We start from the raw sequence: 24,814 nt of genomic DNA, 5'->3' as shown, positions 1-24,814 counted from the left end.
ATATGGGAGCTGTCAACCGTATTTTAAGATACTTAAAGATGACACCTGGGAAATGATTATTATTCAAAAGGAATGATAGTCGAAAGGTAGAAGTATTTACTGATGCAGACTGGGCAGGAGATATATCCACCCGACGATCAACCTCTGGGTATTGCTCTTATGTATGTGGCAATCTAGTGACATGGAGAAGCAAGAAGCAATCAGTGGTATCTCGGAGTAGTGCAGAAGCAGAATACAGAGCACTGGCACTTGGTATCTGTGAAAAAATGTGGATCAAAAGATTTCTCAATGAGCTTGGAATTATGAGAAAAAATTCTATCAAGATGTTCTGTGACAATCAAGCTGCAATCAGTATCGCAAAGAATCCTGTTCATCATGACCGAACAAAACACATTGAGATTGATCGAAACTTCATTTCAGAGAAGGTGGACAATGGAATCATTGAATTGGTCTATACTCCTTCTAGAGACCAAATCGCAGACATTCTCACCAAGGCTCTCCCTAAGTCCAGTTTTGATGAGCTAACCAACAAGTTGGGCATGTACAATCTGTACAACTCACCTTGAGGGGGAGTGTGAAATTACGCTCATTATTATTATTATTTACTTTAATTATATTTAGTACGTGCTATATTTAGTCATAGTATAATTCCTTAATTATCGGTATTTATGTTATTCCATAATTATAGGAATTACTTTATTGTAGGAAGATTTCTTTCATTCTTTTGTTTCTCTTGTACTCACCTATTTATAGGTGAATTATCTATGTATTTTGTGTGAGAAGATTTATTCAAAAACCACATTAAGTGTTCGGTTAGTTCTTAGATCGACACTAACCATAATCTGGCTTTAGTGAGTTTCGTCAGCTAAAACCAATCAAATTGATTAAACCTTAAACTAATGATTCTAAAATCAAGCTTAATCCATTGGTTTGAGTAATATTGAGTGCACCCAACTATGCTAGGCTTGCCTAATTCCAATTTAAGCTTAATTGGTTCAATAAAATTTAACAGACTCCCTTATTAAATGACCAATTATGGAGCAAGCTTTAATCGGTTTATTTTTTTACTCACTTATTTTTAGTTTCACTAAAATGCTTAATCAAATAAAAATACAGTTGCATTTGATTGGTTTAAGCACAAGATAAATGGCTTGATATAATCATTCTTAGTCAAACTAAGAAAAGGATCCTTACTATGAACGCTTCAAGATCCTATCGATTGATTATCCCCGCCAATGGACCATTACTAACCGTGAGAAAATCTAATTGCCAAAATGTTGCTATGTATGAATGATATTGTTCATATGATAAATGGTATGGCCTAACTTATGACATGCCATATATGAATGATGGGATGGAAAGATTGATTATGAAAGGCGTGAAACGATTCAAATTTTGGCAGAATCCCTACATGAGGCAAGTAGATGAACTTGTCTCTATAAACAACAGAGTTGCAGAGGGTTCTCTGATTTGATTCAAGGGGAAACAAATGAATTGGTATTGGATGGTAGATTTGGTTTGTACATGTTTGTTAGCCAGCAATTTGAATGACAATGACGTAGGTGATGATCTTGGATAGTAATAACAAGTGCCAGTTGTGTTGCTACAATTACTGTACAAGATGGGAGGTATATACATCTCCAATAAACATTAAAAATATAATTAAATTTAAAAAAAGGAAGGAACATATAATTAAATGCATGCGATCCTATGAAAGCACACAGATTGCAATCGAGGGCTATAGAGAAATAGATCCTGCAGTGCAAAACTTTGATATGTGTGCCTTAAGTTCTTTGTCATGATTGAAATAATAGAATTTCAACACTATTGAATTGTCACACCCCAACTAATAGAGGGTGGCTATTTGGTTAGATCAACTCTCACCAGCATTGTCCCAACTTTTATAATCAGGACCCAATGAGTGTTGAATAGTCAAACTGGATCGTCGTAACATACGTGATACATTGCATTTCAAATAAATATTCGGAAGCATGAAAATTATATTATCTAAAACATGGAAATTATATAGAATTGCTAAATTTAATAAAATAAAAATGCGTCCCCAAAATATATGTACAAGGTCTCAAAACTATCTTACTAAAGTTGTATAAAGACACACCTGAATACTCGTTCCGGTGCTCGTTGCCCTTTCTTGGATAACAACAACGAAAAATGAGCAACAAAGAGCTCAGAGAAACAATCAAGGCTAAAATAAGATTTTATCATGAAAAGAAATATGTATGCTCGTTGGAAACTATATATATATATACAGACAAATCATAACATGCTGACATAATAAATAACATGAAAATAAAGCAGATACATAAATTAAGACTGCAGTGTAACATGTAGTCATTAGCATAAAAGTCAAGAATAATAAAAAACATTTTTATAAGCATTTTTATAATAAAAAGCATTTTTTTAATGTCACCTGTCTATTGTATTGGTTTAACCATTTTCATGTCTTTTCGTCATGGGTTGTCACCCTTTCCCAAAGGCTATATAAAGTATCGATAATGTTGGACTTCTCCCAGTAAAACAGTTATTGACAATCCTCTTGATACCACAGTTTCTTAATGTTCTGTCACCGCCTAATTCCAGCGGTTCTCAGAATTTTGCCCCGTTATAAATATCGGGAGTTGAGAATACTACATCCTTGCATTATTTATTTACAAAAAACTCATGTAATAGTCTTCCCATAGCATTACTCGTGACATTTAAATTATCACTCATGCATCAAGCATTTATCAAACATTACATGCTCATAGGTATAAATATGAAACATAACAAATGAATGCCCGCAAAAAATTCCTATCATATGCATATCCATATATTTTTTAAAAAACCTCAAGGGCTGATATATTAAAGAGAAAGATACAGATAGGTTGTATGGGTGTGCCAAAAAATAGACACTCAACTCACACGGTACAACACACCAAAAAGTGAAAAAAATGGAACATATAGAAATAAAAAAAAAAACCAAATTCACCATGGCCCTGAGGAAGTGAGGTTCATCCCACTTTAGTCCTGTCCCTGACTCTAGTTTTTGGAAGGGATTCAGCTAGCAGATTGGTAAGGTGTGTATCATTCTGGTGTAGTCTTCAGTATATTCACCATGGCGCTGAGGAAGTGAGGGTCATTCCTCCTCCGAAGAATCAGTCTGATGGGGTGGTAGAGCTGAAGCAGAAGGAATACCAACCATAGTACCCACAATAAGTTCTAGTATATGTGAAGTATGAGTCGCCTCTACACCGGATGCCTCCTGAAGAGGTGGAGTTGTGAGACTCTTGAATATTAGTCTGAACACTATCATTTTTAGATAATAGTCCATCGGTATTGTTTTCCATGGGGTTTGAATGTGTCAGTATCACATCAGTCGCAGTAACATTAACAACAGTGTCATGGGGGGTCCTCAGGGGCAACAGACACCTCATGTCTGGTAGTATCCTCCCCAGGTGGATCTAAAATGTCCAGAGCAGTGGGGTTAGACCCATCCTTATTCACTTGAACCTTAGTTTTCAAATTTGGATGGAGTCTGTGAGTCTGTGACATTTATCAACTGTGACATTTATCAAAGATATGACCAAACATCTTACAGTGCGTACAATATAGGGGTCTGTGTTCTATGACGATTTGTTGTCAATATCCATTGTTGGTTGTGCCCAGTCAGGCTTCAGTAACATCCAGTAAAGTAATATCCATTTCCACAAGTATTTTGGCCACCGAGGGTCTGGTTATGTTCATAGTAGGCAGATCTTGCTTCAAAGTATCCCCTAGGATGTCCCCAATAGAGTAGAGAATCTCATGGTGAAAAAAATGCAGCTTGAGATCAGGTAAATTAAACCATACCGGTACAGTGGGAGTTTCATGATTTGGGTCGAAATCAGAAGACCACTTGAGTAACTTCATTAATTTTCCTGCAATATTAAGATATTTCTTGGAGAAAATTCTGGTGTAGTCTTCAGTCATCGTTAACTGGATCAACACATGTCTCTCATCCATAAATCTCACTTTTCAGTTGTCTATTAGCTTAAGATCATCTACACTCTTAACATACATAGGTGGGTGTCCCCACTGAAAATTTTCAATAATAGCAAACTTGAATTTTTCTGTTATGTTAGAAATTTCTGAGTCAGAGAAAAAGATTTTTGTTTTTTCGTCTTTCCTACTTCTCTTCTTAAGAAAAGGACAATCATATGTATCATCGCGACATTCCTTATAGTTTGAGGAGAATACCATCGCGAACTACACCTGAGAGTTACCCGCCACGTGGGCAAAGGAGGCCTTTGCCGGTTTAGCCAAAGAAGAAGAAAGTGTCATCAGAGCAAGGGGATGTGTCAGCTGTCACCTGCAGCGAGAAGCTTGCGTTGGGCTGGAGAGAAAGACGGGCGCAGACGCAAAATAGAAGAATTGTTGTCGGCCCGGAGAGAAGCACGGGCGCAAACGCGAACAGAAGAAGCGTCGAAACAGAAGGAAAGAACCATCGGGCTCGGAAAGCAAAAGCGCAGCGTCGAAAGTTGACACTGATGCAGACGCGAGTCAATCTGCGAAGCCGACGCAGACGCAGACGCAGACCGGAGCGAGAGTCGAGGAAACGAGTTGCGAGCCCCTTTCCTTAGAGCGAGCGATAGAATCAAATGCGAAGGCAATCTCCGTTGAAAACCCTAACAGAGTTCAAGCTTTAGACCGCAACCGACATTGTGATATGTATATATGCATAGCCATATATAACATAGCCTGATCATGTCAGTTCATATATCGTAAAAAAAATAAACGTTCATTCATACATTCAATTGCAGGTATCCTGTACAATATGCAAGAAGTTTTAAATGTATTAGTGTCAAAATTAAAATCATATAATAACATATAGAAGATTATTTTTTCTTAAATTAACATTAGATTATTTTACCTAACTTGATGGAACAACCTTACAACGAGTGCCCACACGCTTGTCTCCAGCTCGCCTCCTCGTATAGATAGCTGGGGCTAGTAGACAACACATGATTTCATTAAATTTGTCTCAAATCATGAATTAACCCAAAATGTACTTTAATTGCCAAAACATACCTTAACTGGGCTTCTCAGCATAACTAGTTCGTCCAAAACTGCCTAATTTCCTTTTAATCACCTCCAAACCACACCTCCTCTATGTTGATTTCGGGCTAAAACCCTTACGAAAGCTAACAAAGGACTTTCGACATTTTCGACACACAATCAGCGTCTTCGACGGGTATCGGAAATGATATTTGCACAAAAAATGATGCAAATGTCAAAACGGAAGTGGAAGAAAATGAAAGTCACAATTGATGTGACAGAGGTATTTGTACCTTTGATTTCGTTTCGGAGCTCACTGCCCTAACCTTAGGCTCCTAGAACCGTCGCTCGACTCGTCTGTTCACCCCTTCATTGTAGCAAGGATCAAAGGATCCTTTCTGCCGAACGAAGCGGAGACATGGAGGGAAATAATGCGGCAGTTAAGGTGATTTTAACGAGTTATTAGCCGTTTGATCTTATCCAACCAATGCATGCGTGTGTAAGTACAGGAGGAGTTGGTGGCTACAGCGAAGGATATGGGACATTTGGAAAAGTTTATGATTAATTGAGGTTTAAATTAAGTTAATTATACTCATAACTTTAACAATTTATATCTCTCAATTTGTTAATAATTTATTTAGAGTGTTTTATATTGAATTGATCGATTTCATGCGTAGAATTTAATAAAATTATTTCAATTGAATTTTGGAGATGTGAAATTTGGTGTACTCTTTCAATTGTGTCGAACTTTACCTGTTATTTTGAAATTTGGGCGTTGCATGAACTTGACAATGCTAAATTTTATGATCGTGGAAAGGAGTGGTTACTTATTCATAAATTGTTATGATTGTTTACATATTATGAAATTATTATAACAAAATGATTACATCACATTTATTTTTGTAGCTACTTTCTCAATTCTTTTGTTGGCATTGTTATGTAATAAGTGAATTTTTTTAATTTCTAAAAATTGTAAAGAACTAATCTACTCATTTCTAGCATACTTGTTGAACCCGTATAAATCTATGATCATGATGTAAACTTTAGGCATTATGACGTATAAATTTGAGCATTAAGACGACTTTAATGTTTTCAATTGAGGTGAAGTTCGATTTTGTATTGGTTGCACATAGATATTCTGATGATAGTTGCTTTGTGTTGACATTTCTGCTTGATGATATGGAATTTGTGGAATGGTTAATTGATTTTTGTTCTGAAGGACGATGATTAAGATGATTAATGCACGAGATGCTGTAGCATTTCCTACTTGGTAAGGTGGTCATAACGAAAGTTGCTTAGCTGGTGTACTTCCTTTATTACACCCTCTTACTTCATTGAAACTAGTGCCTCATTATAAATTGGATGAGCTGCTAATCACTCTTATTGATTTACATGTTCCTTTCTTTTACATATGGTTTTTGATTTATACACCTCAGGATTTTATTTATTTATGCTCTTGTCTGGTCTTCTGTGTAGATTTCAGTTTTCACATCCCTTCTTGCTTACCTTGTATTGCTAATAATTATTCTATGAAAAAAAAATGACCCAAAATATTTCAATTATTGAAATATTTGGCTCTCAAAGCTAATTGTTGCAAGCAACATAACTGCGCAGTGGCAGAGTAGTCATTTATCCAAAAATAGGGGTAAATCACTGTTTTCCAAATGCATAAACCAAACAACTAGACAACTTATCCAGTTCAGGGGCAAAATGGTTATTTATCCAGAAACAACTGCAAATTAATTATTTTCCAAATGCATAAATCAAACAGTCAGTCAGCTTATCTGGATAAGAGCTACCCCAAATAGATCCTAAATAAACGAAAAAAATTAGGCCAGCCAATTCAATTCTTAATTATGTTCATTCTATTTACTTTTATCTGATAATTTTTATCTTCTCTATGTTTTAATTGTTTGTTAAATTGACTGGTTGGTTTATTTAGATGACACTTAATTGAGCATTTAAATATGTGGATGATATTATAGTACTTGGTATCCTTATATAATCCAAGATCTCGTGGCCTACAAACCCAAGTCTTTTTTTATTTTCCATTTCTAGTTGCAAATTTTCTTTTATTACTGTATAGTTTGCCTCAGACAAATTTTGCACATGTGATTATTCGTCTATTTTGTATTATATTATCTTGATTTCTCCGGGGAAAAATCCATGGCAAATGCATTTTACCTATAAATCATTTACATATCTTCTCATCATGTTATATTAGCTTTGCATTGCAATACAATAGACTTTGATATGTCTGGGTCAATGATGGAAGTAGGAAAATAGGTGGATCAACCGATGGACTTGCAGTTCTCTATGACCACATGGATAGAAGAAAAGAGCGAGAGGGCAGATTTTATGGATCTTCGATGGTGGAGGCTCCCCAATGTTAAAATTTTCCTCATTGTTGTCATGCCTAGAAATGATTTCTATGGCAGTTTTTTCCACATCGTGGATTGGTTGTCTCCATTGCTCACCACTGTCACCGATTTGTCTCTTTGTGATGTTTCCTTTCGATATTGTCTATTGGTGCTGTCGCCCTTCACCCATATCCGACGCTCGCAGGTAGGGTCCCCCTTAAAACATCCCATCTATAGTTGTTCGTTTCCTTGCATCATAAGAATCGAGACTAGAGCGAGATTGAGAAAGTGGTTCTTTCGATTTACGGTAATTGTTGGAAGGCCTTCACTTTTTTCAGCTTGGTCTTATATTCACTTTTTATGTTAATCCAAATTTGACCTTTTTTGGTTTTGGTTTACCTTTTTTCGAAACAAAGTTGACCCAGACACTTTAAGATATGACCTGAAGGCTTATGTTTTTCACTCTTGCTCTTCTTCCTCATACGTATAAGTTTTCTCAATTTGTTTAGAAGTTGAATATGATATGATTGGAAATTAATAATGTTTAGCTAGTAGGTGTTGTGCAAAACTTTTTTTTTTTTTGAACTCGTAATCTATGCAATTTTACATGCTATTTCTAAAAACCTTGTTATTATTTCTTATTTAATTACTTTTTTGTTATTTCAGGAAGAGGAAGATGTTTTCTTTGTTTTGTTCTGTATCGGTATTAGTAATGCAAAATTTGCATTGAAGCTAGCAGAGGAGTTTGCATCACTGGTAATATGTGTCTTCTATATTTCAATTAAGAGATGTGTTCATTACCTAGAAATTTTAAGTGTCATATGTTTACATGTAAACTTATCCATTTGTTTTTTTTGTTTTGGGTTGGAAGTTTCGATTAAATTATAATTTATTTTCCTTGAAATTGATCATTTCTTTGTAATGATTCAGTTTCATCCTCCGTATATAGCGGTTAAAGTTTGATTCTCATGATGTTTAATTTCATAACCGAATGCTGCTAGAAATCTCTTCAAATTTTTTCTCAAAGTTGGTACTGAATTTCCTGCCGAAAACGTTAAGATATTTATAGGGAAAATAGGACTCAACTTCCCGTGGAAGTTAGAAGAATGATAGTTTTACTCTTTATGCACGTTATGTGACTTGGAATAACTAATTCATAGGGTTTGGGCTCAAGTTGCATTGAATTGGATGACATTGCTTTTATTCTTTTTTGGAAGTGTCAGTTGTAAGCTTTATTTATGTCCCTATTCCCATATGAATTAGTGTTGGATAAGTTGTAATGATTTTTCTGAGTTTTGACGAGGGATATCTTCACTATTATTCATGCCAAAACTTATTTCATTATGACCAGGTACTTGTTTTTATTAACTTGAAGATTGCAACTTCAATGAAAATGACATTTTTTTGTTATTTTTATATAAACAACCTAGATAGCTTGAAATAACAAAGAAAATAAATGCATAATGTAAACAAAAATGAAAATAACTGCCCTACCATATAAACTAGCTAATTATTAATACGATTGATGATGACGATGATGACAATTAGTTCTATATGCAATCCATCGTCATGATTGTGATCTTTTTTCCTTGAAAGCTGTTCAGTGGTTTTGTCTCTCACACTTTGTGATGCTTTTGGGTGGAAGATAACATGAGAGAGAAAACTATGTTTGATTCATTTCACAATTCATTTTTTTTGCTTGAAGAAAAACAATGGAATTATGTATACTGCAAAAGGATACAGCTACCAATCATAATTATTCAAAATAGAAGATGAAGCAAAAAAAAGGTGCCAGAGAACTAAAAAGCTGGTGAATGAAAAAAATGGTAGCAAAACTAAAAAAACGTGAAATAAAAAAGTGGGTGTGGGTTAAAATATATTGGCGTTTTCATACACCACAACCAATTGTGGAATGATACTAAATCAATGTACACTCTACAATACATAAAACTAAACATGACACGTAATGACCCTAACACACCAGGATTTACATGAAAGTAGAATAACACCACCTCACCTTATTTTAAAGACTTGCACTTAAGACTTTCATAGTTATAATATGGTTGATACTAGAGACAAATATTAGATCTTGAAATACTAATTTAGCTCCAAAATGTTCTTACATCACGTCCCCCAACTCAAAAGATTTTGACACAGGCGAATAAAGAAAGCCTAAGGACATATGTTAGTAGATGATAACAAGTTATTGTAGTAGCTCCATGTCATCTCTAATCATTGGAAGGGATAGGATTTCTCTGCTGAATAAAGAAATCACGAACTTGCCATCTTACATGAGATTATTTTTTATAATGTTAATAACATCAGTGATGCTAATATGGAAATACAAACCCTAAAACTAAACAAGACACGTAATGACCCAAACACACACCAGGATTTACATGAAAATAGAATAACACCCCCTCACCGTATTTAAAAGAATTGCACTTAAGACTTTCATAGTTATAATGCTGATACTAGAGACAAATATTAGATTTTGAAATACTAAATTAGCTCCAAAATGTTTTCTACATCACGTCCCTCAACTCAAAAGATTTTGGCACAGGCGATTAAAGAAAGCTAAAGGACATATGTGAGTAGATGATAACAAGTTATTGTAGTAGCTCCATGTCATCTCTAATCCTTGGGAGGAATAGGATTTCTCTGCTGAATAAAGAAATAACTAAATAGCCATCTTACATGAAATATTATTTTTGATGATAGTAATAACATCAGTGATGTTAATCGGGAAATACAAACAAAACAATTAGCAATAAAATTGTAAACAAGTTCATGGTAAAAAATCAGTTCTACCAAACTAACTTCAGTATCCATTGAAAGACCAAGTTCATCTGTATTAAAACTCATGTTCCTAATAATCTCATATTTTCATATTATCTAAGTTTTTATGGCAGTCAACTCTTCAACATTCTCATGAGAATTTGCTCATATCTCATTTTTTTAACAGCATATATTTCTTATAAAACTCAAAAAATTCTTTATAAAAATTAGCACTAGATTTATGTTTCCCATCTTAGTAGATTATTTTGAATTTTGTCGTGTGATCATGCAAGCTTTTTGCAAAAAAATAATGAAATCTTGCTTGGAGAGTGTAAGCATGTGTTTTTAATACTGCGCTGGCCAAAGATGAAGTCCATATTGAAAGGCCTATTGACACCATTTTGGGGCTACTAGAAGGTGTTTGGGAAGATGTAGCAGAGAGGTAGTGGAAGAACGAGGGAATGAAAATATGGGCGGTTGATGTTGTACGGAGAGGGATAGATGATGTTTGGCGGCTGTCCTGGTTGAAGCGAGGTGGACGATGAAACGATGAGGTATGAATGACAAGGAGGTTCACCACTAGTTCATGAGCAAAATACAAACATACCATTTATAAAGGAAGTGATACATCACTCCTTAGGGTAGAAACAGAGAATATAATCTCCAAAGCACACAAAACTATAAATAAACTCAAAATAACAATATATCCACCTTAATAGTCTCCTCACAGAAATAATAAAGATTAGAAATAAATAAATGGGAAAAAAGGAAGGGAATGCGTTTGAAATTTGGAATGGGTGGTATCCTAGGGGAAAAATAGCATTCTACGATTGCGGCGACTTCTTGCAATCCTGTGAAATAGTGTGGAATTTACAAGATGCGTGTTGCAAAATTCCAACGCTCCTATGTTTTTCTCCTGGGCTAGAAAAGGCTTCTTCTTCTCTAGAAGGGCATGGATCCCTTTGTCGGATGTTCTTTCTCAAAGAACACCTACGCAGATTTTCAAAGTTATAACACTCCTATTTGATCATATGTTCACGAGTGCGTTGTTGAACTGGACTGTAGCTTAGTTGCTAGTTTTCTCCATAGAATCTTCTAGATATAACTTAGAAATTCATCATCTCTATCTGAAGTGGTGATATGTTGGGCAACTCTCATGGGGGGTTGTCTTATATATAGTACACCCTCGAACTTATCGCCTTCTTGGACAACCAATTATAGTCTTGTTGGTGCTTCTCTCAAGACCTGCAAAAAAAAATAATTTGTGTTACCACATCCTCAAAAACCTCAAACTCTTTCTATAGCAAGAGTATAACTCGCTTTGCATTTTTTTGTGAAAAATATGTTTTTGTTGCCATCATAATATGTGCAACAGTCATACTACCAAGGAAGAACTAATAGGATGTGACACACATTCATAGGTATCAACATTGATCTTACTCTCTTTTTTCAACAGGATCTGAGAACATGACTGAGAATGCTTTTGAGTAATGAAGCTCAATTTGTCCATCATATGTGTAGATGTCATATTTCATCTATAATGAGGTTGAACAACTTTTCTTTCATGGTACAACCAGTGTGTTATGGCAGAGCTACTATCCCTTACTCGTGGGCTCAATCTGGAGGACCCGTTAATGATTAGCATCTCTCCCTCCTCGATTAGAAGCTAGTACTCCTTTGGGCCATTTCCTTCTCACATGCCTATTATTATCTATGTTTTTCACTGCTCCCTATGAAGTGAATGAGATAACCCTCCTTAGGCATTTATATGCAATGTGCTCAAAACCATAACACTTGAAACATTTCCTACCTGTGATAAATTTTGAGTACTGGTCGTCTCCACTTTTCTTCTACTTCGAACCGATTTTTTCTCTGGCTTTGTCAAAATGGATGCTCTACTAGTTGTACCCTTGTTGCCTGGTCCTAAGGTTGAATTATGTCTGTAAGGTGTGACGGTTATCTGATTTCGTCATCATTTCTCCACCTTCAAGGCTAGAGTTTATATATCAAAGAGAAACTAATACGACTGTAGCTGCACCACATTATTTATGGCTAGCTTTAGTCCTCCAAGATATCTCGCTATTGTGTGTTTCTCTTATTCCAGCAATTTACATTACAACATTAGTTGGTCGAAGTTAGTTGTTTACTCCTCAACATAAGAGCTTATGGCGTAGATTGTGGCATTTTATGAACATGTCTTGTCGGTAGTGTGAGTGAAGGTGATCATATTCTTTTGGTCATGATGTCAAAGGTGTGTCAATTCTCCCACCACAAGGAGGCATTATTCCTTAATTTTATAGTAGCTATCTTTACCCTTTTTGTCCTGTGGAATATCCTGTGGCATTTTATGAACTCGCTTGAATCTATGCTGTTGTCAAATTTCGGGAACTCAATCTTCAATTTAGCATCATCCTCGGATATTCCATGCCAATCATTGTTTTTTAGTTCTTCATCACTAGAATTTCCTGCTTGAAGGGATTCACTTTTTCTCAATCTAGCGAGTCAGTTGTAACTATGGGCGACCTCATTATGTTGTTTTCTCTCAAGGGTGACAACCTATCTTACATTTGGTGGAACTTCGCTGTATATTCTCCATAGTATATTTCTAGACATCTCGTTGTCTTGGATGCATGGCGTTCTTTTCTCCGAATAAGGGTTTTGATGGATGTAGGATTGCAAATCAAAGGTTGTTCGGGGGGCTTTTCGGTATTTGTTGGTAAACGACATGGTGATTTTTGAAAATTTAGAGTTTGGGCTAGGAATTGCGGTAGGGCTAGTTAACGTATTGATATGGTTGAAAATTTAGGTTATGTAGATTTTCTGTTTAGGAGTTTGAATTACAAACCCCTAAAAAATTAGGGTTTGTTGGGCTCTGCTTCCAAATAACATCATTATAGGGCTCTTAGAAGATGTCTGGGAAGAGGATGTAATGGGGATGGAGTTGTGGAATAGTGAAGGATGAAAATATGGGTAGTTGATGATGTTTGGAGGGTTATAGAGACTTTTGGCAGTTGTCCCTCTTGAAACAACAAGGCGGACAACGAAACGAGGTGAGGATGGAGAGGAGTTTCACCACCAGTTCCTGAGCAATATATGGGCACACCACTTGCAAAAGGAAGAACATACATGACTCTTTTGGGTAAAAACTACAAAATACCCATGTACATAGTTTCCTCATAGAAACTAATAAAAATTAGAAATAATAAAGTAGGAAAAAAAATAAAAAGGGGAAAGGAATCTTACTGAAATCAGGAATGGGAGGTAACTTGGGCGACAAATTGCATCCCTCGATTGCTGGGGCTTTCTTCCATCCCGCAGAACAGTACAAAATTTGCGGACCGTGTGGGATCCTGACGTTGTTGCATCTCTTAGGTATTGTATTAATGGAATTTTATAGAGCTAATTTAATAGAACTTTGTTAAAATGTACTTTATGAGGATCAATATGGCTTAGCAGACTCTTCATTCTTCCGTTGGGTTAGTTATAAAATTACGCATAACATTCTAATTCTTAGATTGGTTGTATTTTACCATCAGCATCATCGAGTTTGGATGCGTGGATTCTTCAAAATAATTGTTGGAACTTGGGTGGGTGGTTGGATTTGGTGGAACATGTTAGTTGATTTGATTGGATATTGTTTTTTATTCAAAATCAGTAGGCTCGGTAAATTCTACTTTGACGTTAGCATTAATATTCTTAGTTTTTATATTACTATGAATGACTTGTTTTTTTCATTTTTGTAGCATAAAGAACAATATGTCCTGGCTAGTTAATTTTTATATCTAGGATTTTTTTTCTCATGAAAAAATTCATGATGGATTTATAGAAAGCCTTACTAGTTTATCATCAAATTATAATAATAGTTTCAGACACTCATGATTTTGAATAGAGGCATGTTGATAATATAGCACTATCCCATTTGGGTGAATAATGTAACCAAGTCCTAAAATTTAGGGTTTAGAATCGGCTGTGTTAGGAAGTCTCAGATTTTACTGATTTTGAAGGTCTACATGGATAAATTTAAATTTTTATTCAATAACAAAATTGTAGAGGAAATTAAGTGGTTAAATTGACTACTTTAACGTAAAATAAAAACTAAAACATAGAGAGCAAAAATTGATCAAAGAGGTATAGAGGTAAAATTTGAAAATGTGTGCGTCTATAAAATGACATGCAAATGCAACATAAGAATCCATTTGCTCTTATAATTTGATGTTGGTCTAGAATGAAGTGAACTTTTTTTTTTCTCTCTTTTTCTGATAGAATGAGAAAGAGAATGAAGAATGTGCAGATATACTTCAAGAATAATCCTTCGTCATTTTGTTCTTTTCAATCTCAATCATCTTTTCCATAAGTGATAAAACAATAGGAGTCGATGGACAATCCTTTGCCTTGAATACACTTATGGTGTTGAATCTCCGTTTCTTGGACAATTTACCACTATGAATTAGATCTTCCTGCACTAGATATTGTTAAGATGTGTTGAGTTTAATTTCTCTTTGTTTCTCTGATGCAATATTGTTTTCAAAATCATTTTAAATCCATGGTAATCTTGAATAAAATTTTGACCAAATCTAGCTTTAATTTTCATGTTTGCTGGCTATCAAATTTATATCCACCCATAATTCTTCATATATCTAACACATTTATGCATTTTGTATAGTGATTGTTGCATAGCTATACTACCTGCCTCTTGATAGATCACATTGCATGTATTTATGTAATCTTAATCTTTTATATTTTATTTTGCTAGTTATGATGCAGATTTTTGGCCGCCCGCCCTTGTAATCCTTTTCATTGACTGTTGTATAATATTTTTTTATGTTAAAAAAGTGTTGGTCTCAAGCTTTATCTAGCTTGTCATTAGTGATGTGTGCAATAGTCCTCATCTATTTTTTGTCTCATCTTTTTTGAAATAATAATAATAATAATAGTTATAATAATAATAATAATAATAATAATAATAATAATAATTATTTCTTGTCTTTGTTATGGTAACTGAAATGTTGTCAGTGAAATTTTAGCCTAGTATAAATTGAATTGTTGCATGATGAGTCATTATATTATCTGCTAGACAAGTTGATTTTATGTTTGCTATTTTTGCAAAGCTAGTGGGAATGTGCTAGCAGTTTCTCGTATGCATTCCACACTGTTGTTTTATCACAAATCATTATGAAATTAGTCTCCTTACCGTGTCATCCTCGTTTCAGGTTCAACCATTTAGTGAGGGAGAACTGAGTTTGGATTCTCCATGGGCAGTTGGACATTTGGTGCTAATTATCTCATCTACTTTTTCGAATAAACAGAATATTAATGATATTCCAACTGTTCTATTTTTGTATGCAGTTCCTTTAGCTGGAAGAATCTCCCGGTCATTGGGAGGCTTTGTTAGCCAGTCCTTTCTTTCGAACTATTTGTGTAATCTAAGTGGAATTCATTTTTCATTTGGAATACCTATGTCTGAAGAGACTAAATTAACAGCTATGAAACTTGAGGAAACTCTTGCAGATGCTTTGAATTGCAGAGACAAACCTTGCGACTCATTTTTGCTTTTTCATGATGAAAATATGAAGAGTAAGTTCAAGGAGGATAGGTTAGAACTCTGTCGAGCATCAACTTTATCTGAACAATTTCTGCAGAGTGGAGGGGAAATGGATGATAGATTGACACAGAATATTAAATTTATTTTGGGAAAAGTGCAAGAAACATGGTCTCTTATTCATTCTCATTGCATTCCTGTTGCACTAAGGATCCTAAGGTCCTCTTTTAACAATTACTCTTGTATGGATTAATAAAAAAATTTACATACATGCCACACAATTCTTATATATTTACATATTTAACACCCAAAGTTTGATATTTACATCTATAACACCTTGGTGTCATAAACCTATGCATTAAAAGATGTATTTAACTTTTAAAAAGGTAGTGATGGTTGTATTTTTTATGTGATGTTAAAGATTTGAGTGGCATGTATGTAAGTGTGAATTTTTAGGTTTTTAGATATGTAAATAAATAAGAATTGTGTGGTATTTAATATTTCTATAAATGCCTTCTGATAAATTGTAATTTTTTTTCCTTCTCTCGGCTGTTCATGATGCTTTGCAATCAATTTTCGCAAACAATTTCATGATTTCAAAAACTATTTTTTATTAAGCAGGATGAAACTATGTTTTTAAAATGTTACTTCGTTGGAATGCAGGGCTTGCAAGGAAGAATTGGATTTTATTTATTTGGATATCAATGAATCTGAATCAGGCCTTGTTGCATTTGGACTGGAGTATGTGCAGCTTATCATGCTGTTTGCTGAAATCTGGCAGCAAATACATGTAAAGAGTTTCCATGTGACTGCAATGGCTGCCTTTGATATTCTGATAGAAAAACTCGATGCTTCTCTGAGACGAATTAAATATTGTTTCTTGGGTTTATCAACCGAGGAAGAATCCCATCTCTTAGAGCTGATCCTGGTCAGTCATGTCCTTCGACTGCATAAGTTTGGAAACTTCTCGCCCGACATATTGAAGAGAATAAATTCCACAATATCTCATTTGCAAATTCTTGGCAAAGAAGGATCGAATATATCTGCTTTTGTTAAAGAGGTGAGAAAGTTATCTACCGAAGAGGAGACGGATGAATCCTCTCCAGAATTTCATGTTGATAGGTTGCTTCAATTTTTCCACCTTAGATTGATACCATTCTGTGGGAAGTTTGAGCACATCAAAGCTGATTTGATGACCTTTGGTAATAACTCTGAGAAATCTCTTCGTTTTGTTTCAAGGTTGCCGGTTGGCATCACATTTGATGTTGTTCTGTACAATACCTCACTAATGGAGAGAGTGTGGCTCCAAATGGCTGTTGGTGATGTGTTTCAGTACATATTTATAGATGTTTGTAAATTTAGAGTATGTGATAATGTGAGAAAGTGCACTTTGACTATTCCATTTTATGCAACCCCAAGAGCAGCATCATTTGTATTGAGGGCGTGCATATGTCTGGAGTTTCCAGATGGTGATGTGTTAAATCTGAAGAGAAAAATTGGTGGACCAAAACGTGAGATCATTCAAATTTCTCAGGAAACTGATGTTTACTTCACCGGGATTGGTTGCAGCTGATCATGCAAACAGTGCTTTAGGAGTTCATGCCTTGTTTTTACAATAAAAAGAAAACACCTTCATCCTGAATTGATGCTGTGTGGCTTTTCTCTTTGCCAGTGAAATTTAATTGGTCATATTTGAAGGCTGAATATTTTGATTATGCTGCCATTGAAGCCAAGGATGAATGTTATTCCTCACAAATGACGGGAAAGCATATACCACTGAAGTTATGATTGCTAAAAATGTGCTCTGGTGCAATCATATCGGAATGTAACCAATTATGCAGATTTCTTTTGGAGCCATACATGAAAACTTTTTGGAACTCCCCGTTCAGTTCTATGCTGCAATTGAAGCGCGGAGAAGAGAATTATAACTCCTCCAGGAAGGCGCTTCTGCGGATGCTTCTTTGGGATGCAGTTGTGATTTTTATTTTATTTTATTTTTTATTTTTTGAAAAAAAGGGGCATTTATATACATACCACCCAATTCCTATGTATTTACATATCTAGCATCTAAACTTTTTTTTATTTACATTTATGCCACCCAAATCTCTCACAAAAAATATTACTATTTTAACTTCAAAAATGTGAAATACATGTTTTCATGCAAGGTGGCATAGATGTAAAAATTGAAGTTTAGGTTTTAGATTTGTATGCAAATCGTTAAAAAAAAATTAATAACAATTTCTATTGGGGTGCAACTTTGCTCTGGCATCATGATTCTTTGCAGATGTATATACTGATGCTCCTATACTGATTTATTTCATCCAGATTCTGACTGCTCGGAGACCGTCGAACTGATAGACTCTGGCTTTGTAAAACATCAATTAGTTTTGGCTTCGGTGCGACCTCAATGGTGATAAGAAAGCTACCATGTCAGCTCTTGGCATTATCTATCTTTCGAAGTGGTGCTCTTTTCTTCAGCTTGAAATTTTTCTTACAAGGTGCCCATATAACTATTTATGTAGATATGCTTATTGTCATTTGAACAGAAAAATGACGTCTCTAATGTTGTCACCACGGCACTGAGCCATTACTGAGCATGATATCTTATTTATTTTTCTTCCTTTGTTTTTTCAGTGTCATGCCTGATATATTACTTTCATTTAGGCATTTTTCTTTTCTTCTCAACGTGCTCAATGCAAATTTCCATTTGCCTTGCCCAATTCTTTCCTCTGCAAGTCTATGCCCGAAAATTGTGTTGGTCTCGACTAATAAAGTTTTAGTTCATCCTATAGGTTTAAAATGGGCAATCCAACAATTAATTCTGGAATTACAGCTTAGTTTACGATGCTTGGTTATTAAATTTATTTGATTGTAGTTCAAAAGGCTAGGACAAATGGTTCAAGGAGGACGCTTCTTAAACTCATAAACCTTGCCAAATGACAACCCCAATTATGTTAAGTTATCTTCTGTCCAGCCATGCACTCGTTTTGTCAAACTAGCTATTAGATAATTAGCAGTTTGTTTAAGTATCTTAGTTAAAGTTCTAAATGCTATTAGATAATTAGCAGCAGTTTGTTTAAGTATCTTAGTTAAAGTTCTAAATTTTTTGAAGGAATATAGTTTGTTTAAATATAGAAAATAATATTTTAGCAATCAAATTAAGTAATTTGAGACCTGAGATCAATCAAGCCTATCGAATAATGCAACACCTCAAGCTAAGCTCTAAGCCTTGAATATTGCAGCATTAGTTTTTGCTGAATTGATTGCAAGTTATTTATTGGCGCATATCCATTAATGAATTTCATGGCTGTTTCTGGCTAAGATTCATGTCTTGAACGGCAAACTACTAAATCATACCAACTAAAGTTTGATATAATCAAAATCAGTGTTTGTTAATTTAATTATCAATATTATGAAAGATAATAATAATAATAATAATATAATAATAATAATAATAATAATAATAAAATAGTTAGGGGCTTTTAAATGCATGGCACATAATCAGTCATGGTCTTGCCTGGGGCTTGAAATATTCAAGGCCAGGGCGGATAATTGGAATGTAAATTAATTTTTTTATTGTTATTATTTTTTATCACTAATAATTTATAATCGAAATAAATTGAAAGAGTTACTGAATATAATAATTTAACAGATAAGAAGATTGCCTCTCTGTTTGCTGACAATGCCTTCTGTACACACTTTTCCTAATATTCATCTTTTATTCAAATACTACTTGAATATGTTCAAGCAATATAATGAGTTATGCAATATAATTTTGTTGAGTTTTTACATTTTTAAATTGCAATAATGTATGTTTGTTTTTCCTATTCGATTATGTACATTTATATAGTAATTTAAATATGTATTTACGATATTTATTCATGTAACTAATAAAAAAATTTACATTTTAACTTTAGGTTTATTTTTCGGGGTTTAATATTTTAACTTCACTATATTTTTTACTCTAACTTTTGCATCAATCTTAGGAACGCTACCTAAACGCAACATAACACACATCTGGTGGATGATACACTCACCCTTGATCGTTCTTCTTTCATCACCACAATGCTTCGTGATATAAATTACATGACTGTCTGAGATGATAGTAAATCATCTATGCGCAGTAGTATATTAACTTCCCTAATATATTATATTCATTTCATTCTTCACAGCGCACAATATTTTTTTATATGACAATTTATATTTATTTATCAATGAATGAATGTATCTCTACTAGACTCTAAAGATTGTGAAATAATCTAGTGTCTTTATTGGAAAAATATTACGCAATTATTTATGAAAGTGTTAATATGTATATTTCATGTATCATAATATGAAGAATTAAGTGTAGTCTAATTCTCATTGTTGCATAACGTAAATGTGAAAAAATTGATCTCATGAATATACATTAAAGATATTAAAATGTTACTATAAGTTTTAAACATAATTCTTCATCTAAATTCATTTTAAAGCCTTGATTCATAGGATGAGTTTAATGTTCTTGGTCACTTCTGTTTGCTCTGATAATAATTAACTTATAAATCATAAAACCTAAAATTAAAATTCATGATTCTATAGTTATTTAAATTATTTAATTATCATGATTTACATTTGATTTATAGAGTTATACTTAAAACACCTCTTTCATGGAATAGATTAATTTTTGACTTATTCCATGAGAACAAACTATTTCTTAAGTCTGTAAGTGATATAAATAATTTAAGTTTTTTATTTTGCTATAAGAATATTTTTTGATAATATTATAAGACTCGACACGACCTAGCTAGGCAGCCTGTGAAATTGTATCACTTGCGACCCGTGATGTAGCGTAATTGCTCTCCCACAAACCCATGCTCGCGACTCAGTGACCTGCCGCAATCCAACAGCCTGTGAAATTGTATCACTTGCGACCCATGATGTAGCGTAATTGCTCTCCCACAAACCCACGCTCGCGACTCAGTGACCTGCCGCAATCCAATCCTACCCTTGCCTAACCACAAATCTCTGCAAAAAAGTATGTTTGATGCAGTAACCATTGCCGATCGCCACCTGCCGCTAGTCGTTGAATCAAATTGTTCAAGCTTTTCAAATTTTCTCAATATTTTAAATTACTTTTGGATGATAAGAACAAAATCATCGGAATATAGGGGCAAATGATATGTTATCACAAAATTTCATAATTTGGCAAGAACCTTGAGAAATTTTTTGAGTAAAAAACATTTTGGTTCAAATTACAAATGATCTAGTGCTTAGATTTCAGTAAGTTTATAGACACAATCTTTATCAACAAAACAAATTTAATGATATCAAAATTGTTGAATTTGAGTGCAATCAAGCTTGCATCAAGCTATTGAACCACATTTGGATGCTTTGGATGGTTAGTTGGAGGTTCAAATAAATTCCAAATTTGATGTATCTATAGTCAAATCGAGCGTCCCAACAAGAGGAATCCAACATGCGTAATATCACTCGATTTCGAGTTCATTAAGGCTATCAAATCATAAAAATACCTCTTATGATCAAGTGGAATCAATGTGGGTCGTTCGATCAGGTGGTTATGAGAGTTATTCGCCAAAAGACTGAAATTCCTCCCCCTTGGGTTCTATAAATAGACCCCCTCTCTTCACTTAAGGAAGGGGGAGAAGAAGAAAAGTCAAATGTCAATGATATTTTGAATTGAAGACCCAACGATAACTTTTCTCTTTCATATTCACCGACTAGTGCCGATCAATGTCATCTACCCTCTGCTCATCTTCGTTGGTGAGCTTCCTTGCATATTGATTTCTCCTTGAACATTGTGCAACAAAGTAACTTGAATTTGGTATAACGAAGTTTTTTAAACACGGTGTTACGAAGTATCATGAATGTAGTGTTGCTAAGTATCCTGAATATGATGTAGTATATAACACCAAATTACATATACGACGATAGCAGTTGGAGAAAACCACTTATAATTAGCGTATTCGGAGTACTGCGGATTTCTTCTAACTTCTGAATTTTGCTATACATCATATGCTCACAAGTGTTTACTTTAGCGTAAAATAACAAAACCAAAGAGAAGGGTTGCAGCCATCAATTGGTGTAGCACAATTTACAGACCATGTGGCCAACTGACGTTATCACAACTTTCAATTAAGGCTTTTGTGGATAACTAATGCTCTTGGAGCCAACTATTACGACCTATGTGGTTGATTACTATTGTAGCTTCTCATTACGTCCTACATAACTAATTGATGTCATTACAACCTTCCACTACAGCCTCTTTGGCCAATTGAAGCTCTTGTTGCGATCCACTACGACCTATGTGGGCGATTATTGTTGTACATTCCCACTATGATCTACGTGACTAAATGTTGTCATTACAATCTTCCACTATAGTCTTTGTGGCCAACCGACACTCTTGCAGTGACTCACTACAACATATGTTTCCAGTTAGTATTGTGGTTTCTCACTACGACCTACGTGGCTAACTAATATCATTACTTCATTCTACTACAGCCTCTGTGACCAATTGACACTCTTGCAACGACTTACTATGACATATATGACAAACTATTATTATTAAAACTTTCAACTAAGGCCTCGTTGGCCAACTGACGCTCGACCTATTACGACCTATATGACCATTTACTATTATTGTGGTCTACATGGCTGATTGTTGTCATTACAACCTTCCATCATAACCTTTTGTGGATAATTGATGCTTTTACAATGGTCCATTACAGCCTACGTGGCCAGTTTCCAACTACAGCTAACATGACTAAATGTAGTCATTTCAGTCTTCTACTGCAGCCTCTGTAACCAACTAACGGTCTTACAACAACCCAATATGCTTTATATTGCCAGTTACGATTTTAGCTCCCCACTACGGTCTACGTGACTAATTGTTATCATTACAACATTTCACTACAACCTCTGTGGTCAATTAACACTCTTGGAACGACCTACTATAGCTTATGTGGACAATTGACGCTATTACAACTTCCAACTAGGGCCTCTGTGACCAACTGATGCTCTTGTCGTGACTCACTACGGTTTATGTGATCAGTCATTATTGTCGCTTCCCATTATAGCCTACGTAACCAACTGTTGTCATTACAGTCTTGCATTATAACCTTTGTGATCAATTGACGCTCTTGCAGCAACCTATTACGGCCAATGTGGTCAATCACAACTGTAATTTTTCACTACGACCTACTTGGTTAACTGTTGTCATTACAACCTTCTACTATAGCGTCTGTGGCCAATCGACCTTCTTGCAGCATCCTATTACCCATGTGGCCATTTACTATTAGCTTCCTATTACGGTCTATAGGATCAATTGTTGTCATTGCAGCCTCCCACCAAAACCTCCGTGATCAACTGTTATCATTGTAGCTTTCCACTAAGATCTATGTGATCAACTGATGTCATTCCAGCCTCCCACTTCCGTGGTTAATTGTTATCATTGCAGCTTCCATTAGGGCCTATGTGGATAACTGTTGTCATTGCTTCTTTGCACTACAACGAATTCTCTGGCTAGCTAACGTTACTGTAGCTACCAACCACGGTCTATGTGACCAATTACTATCTATCTTGCTAACTGCTAGTACAACTTCCAATTGTGGGCTTTGTGGACAACTTACATTATCACGACCATTGATTGCAGTTTTTGTGGCAAACCCATGCCTTTATAACAATCAATTGTGATCTTTGAGGCCCGCTATATTATTGCCAATAACTATATTTGTTGTGGCTTAATTCAAGTTATTAAATCCGGATGACTATTGTACACGTATGATTATTAGCTTTGTAATTTAATGTTCTTGAATTCAAGACAAGAGTTGACCTATGTATTTACAATCCTACAGTAGATACTTCAGCTAGCTAGTTCAGTGGATTTTTCTCCTTTCAGAGTTTTTACACGTAGAAAATCATGATGTCTCCTGCTCTTTTTTTTTTTTTAATGTGTGCATGCTAGATTTTTGTGGTACGTAAGATGTTAAATTATCACTCAACCACCACAAAACTTCCAACACAACAATTTTAATATTTAAATGTGATATAAATCTATTCATGCATATATAAGATGTAAGATATCTAAATACCAAAGAATTGAGTGGTGTAAATGTAAACTGTCAACTTTCCTACCTTTAAAATGTCACCAGTGAGGAACAATGGTAACTCATAATTTTTCCCTAAATAAAATCCATCCCCACTCCCTCTCTCTCTCTCTCTTCTCTTACCAAGGATTTTCCATGAGCTCATCGTGCCAATCCTCCACCGTCCTCACCAACCCGCACGCCCAAATCCACCCCGCCTATACCAATCTATACAAATGGGCTGAATCAGACGCTCAATTCGTTCGCTCCTTAGCCGCCGCAGCCGCAGCTCGCAGGCACCACCAACAACATTAATCCAACAAGAAACCCCGCTCCGGTAGTCGACAGCTACTCCTGCCGGCAGAAGTTTCTGAGAAGCTACACCTTCTCCAAGAAAGAAACAGTTCCCCAGAAGACAACCAAGTGCTTCGAAAAGGTCAAACATACAGCCGCCGACCTCCCCTGCATCCGCCGGCCAAGGACTCGCAGCAGAGACAACTCCTTCCGCTTTTCCGTGCTCAGCCGTCCAGAGCCGGCGGTCGACTATAAAACCAAGAAAGGCTCGACGAGCAGGAAGGTGTGCGGGCGATCGGTGTTTCTCCGCAGTTTTCACCGTCTGATTTCTTGCTTTTCGAGCTTCGATGTCGCTCGTGGTGATGCACTCGTCCATGCTTTTTAGGGTTAGCTTTACTTTTTGTGAGCCTTTGACCCTTTGAAGGTAAGTTACAGTGAGAGTATTGAGAGTTATATTCATGTTATTCCCCCGTAATTTCTCTGTAACTTATCTGTAAACTATCTGTTTTCATATATTTGTAAGTTACAGGTAGATTACAGAAATATTACGGAGGGTATAACGCAGATATAACCTCAATACCCTCACTGTAACCTCGCCGAGTACATCAGCACTGCATATGTTTTAAGTACACAAAATTTTCTCCTTTGATTGACCTGTGTGCCTTGTCTTTATAAACTCAAAATTTTCTCCTTTGATTGACCTGTGTGCCTTGTCTTTATAAACTCAA

General features: G+C 35.2%; 1 protein-coding gene and 1 pseudogene across 2 annotated transcripts in view; both read left to right on the top strand.

The window, feature by feature from the left end:
- LOC110020603 (protein SIEL) overlaps positions 1-18,344 on the top strand; it is a 58,794-nt gene extending 40,450 nt beyond the window's left edge. Inside the window, exons 6-9 of one of the 2 annotated variants that reach the window (XR_002293544.1) lie at positions 8,061-8,150; positions 15,383-15,930; positions 16,375-17,682; positions 18,037-18,344. Coding sequence is in view for 1 of the 2 variants with exons in the window: in XM_020718757.1 (XP_020574416.1) it covers positions 8,061-8,150; positions 15,383-15,930; positions 16,375-17,284 (1,548 nt within the window). In the remaining variant the exon portion in view is untranslated. Of the gene's footprint in view, positions 1-8,060; positions 8,151-15,382; positions 15,931-16,374; positions 17,712-18,036 lie in introns of those variants that run through there. The other variant, XM_020718757.1, reaches the window with a different exon arrangement.
- A 5,552-nt stretch (positions 18,345-23,896) lies between these two features.
- LOC110020602 lies at positions 23,897-24,757 on the top strand (annotated as a pseudogene).
- The last annotated feature ends 57 nt before the right edge of the window (positions 24,758-24,814 follow it).

This window comes from Phalaenopsis equestris, unplaced genomic scaffold (assembly GCF_001263595.1).
Source record: "Phalaenopsis equestris unplaced genomic scaffold, ASM126359v1 Scaffold000104, whole genome shotgun sequence".
Classification (NCBI taxonomy): domain Eukaryota; kingdom Viridiplantae; phylum Streptophyta; class Magnoliopsida; order Asparagales; family Orchidaceae; genus Phalaenopsis; species Phalaenopsis equestris.
This window is presented reverse-complemented; position numbering and strand designations above follow the sequence as displayed.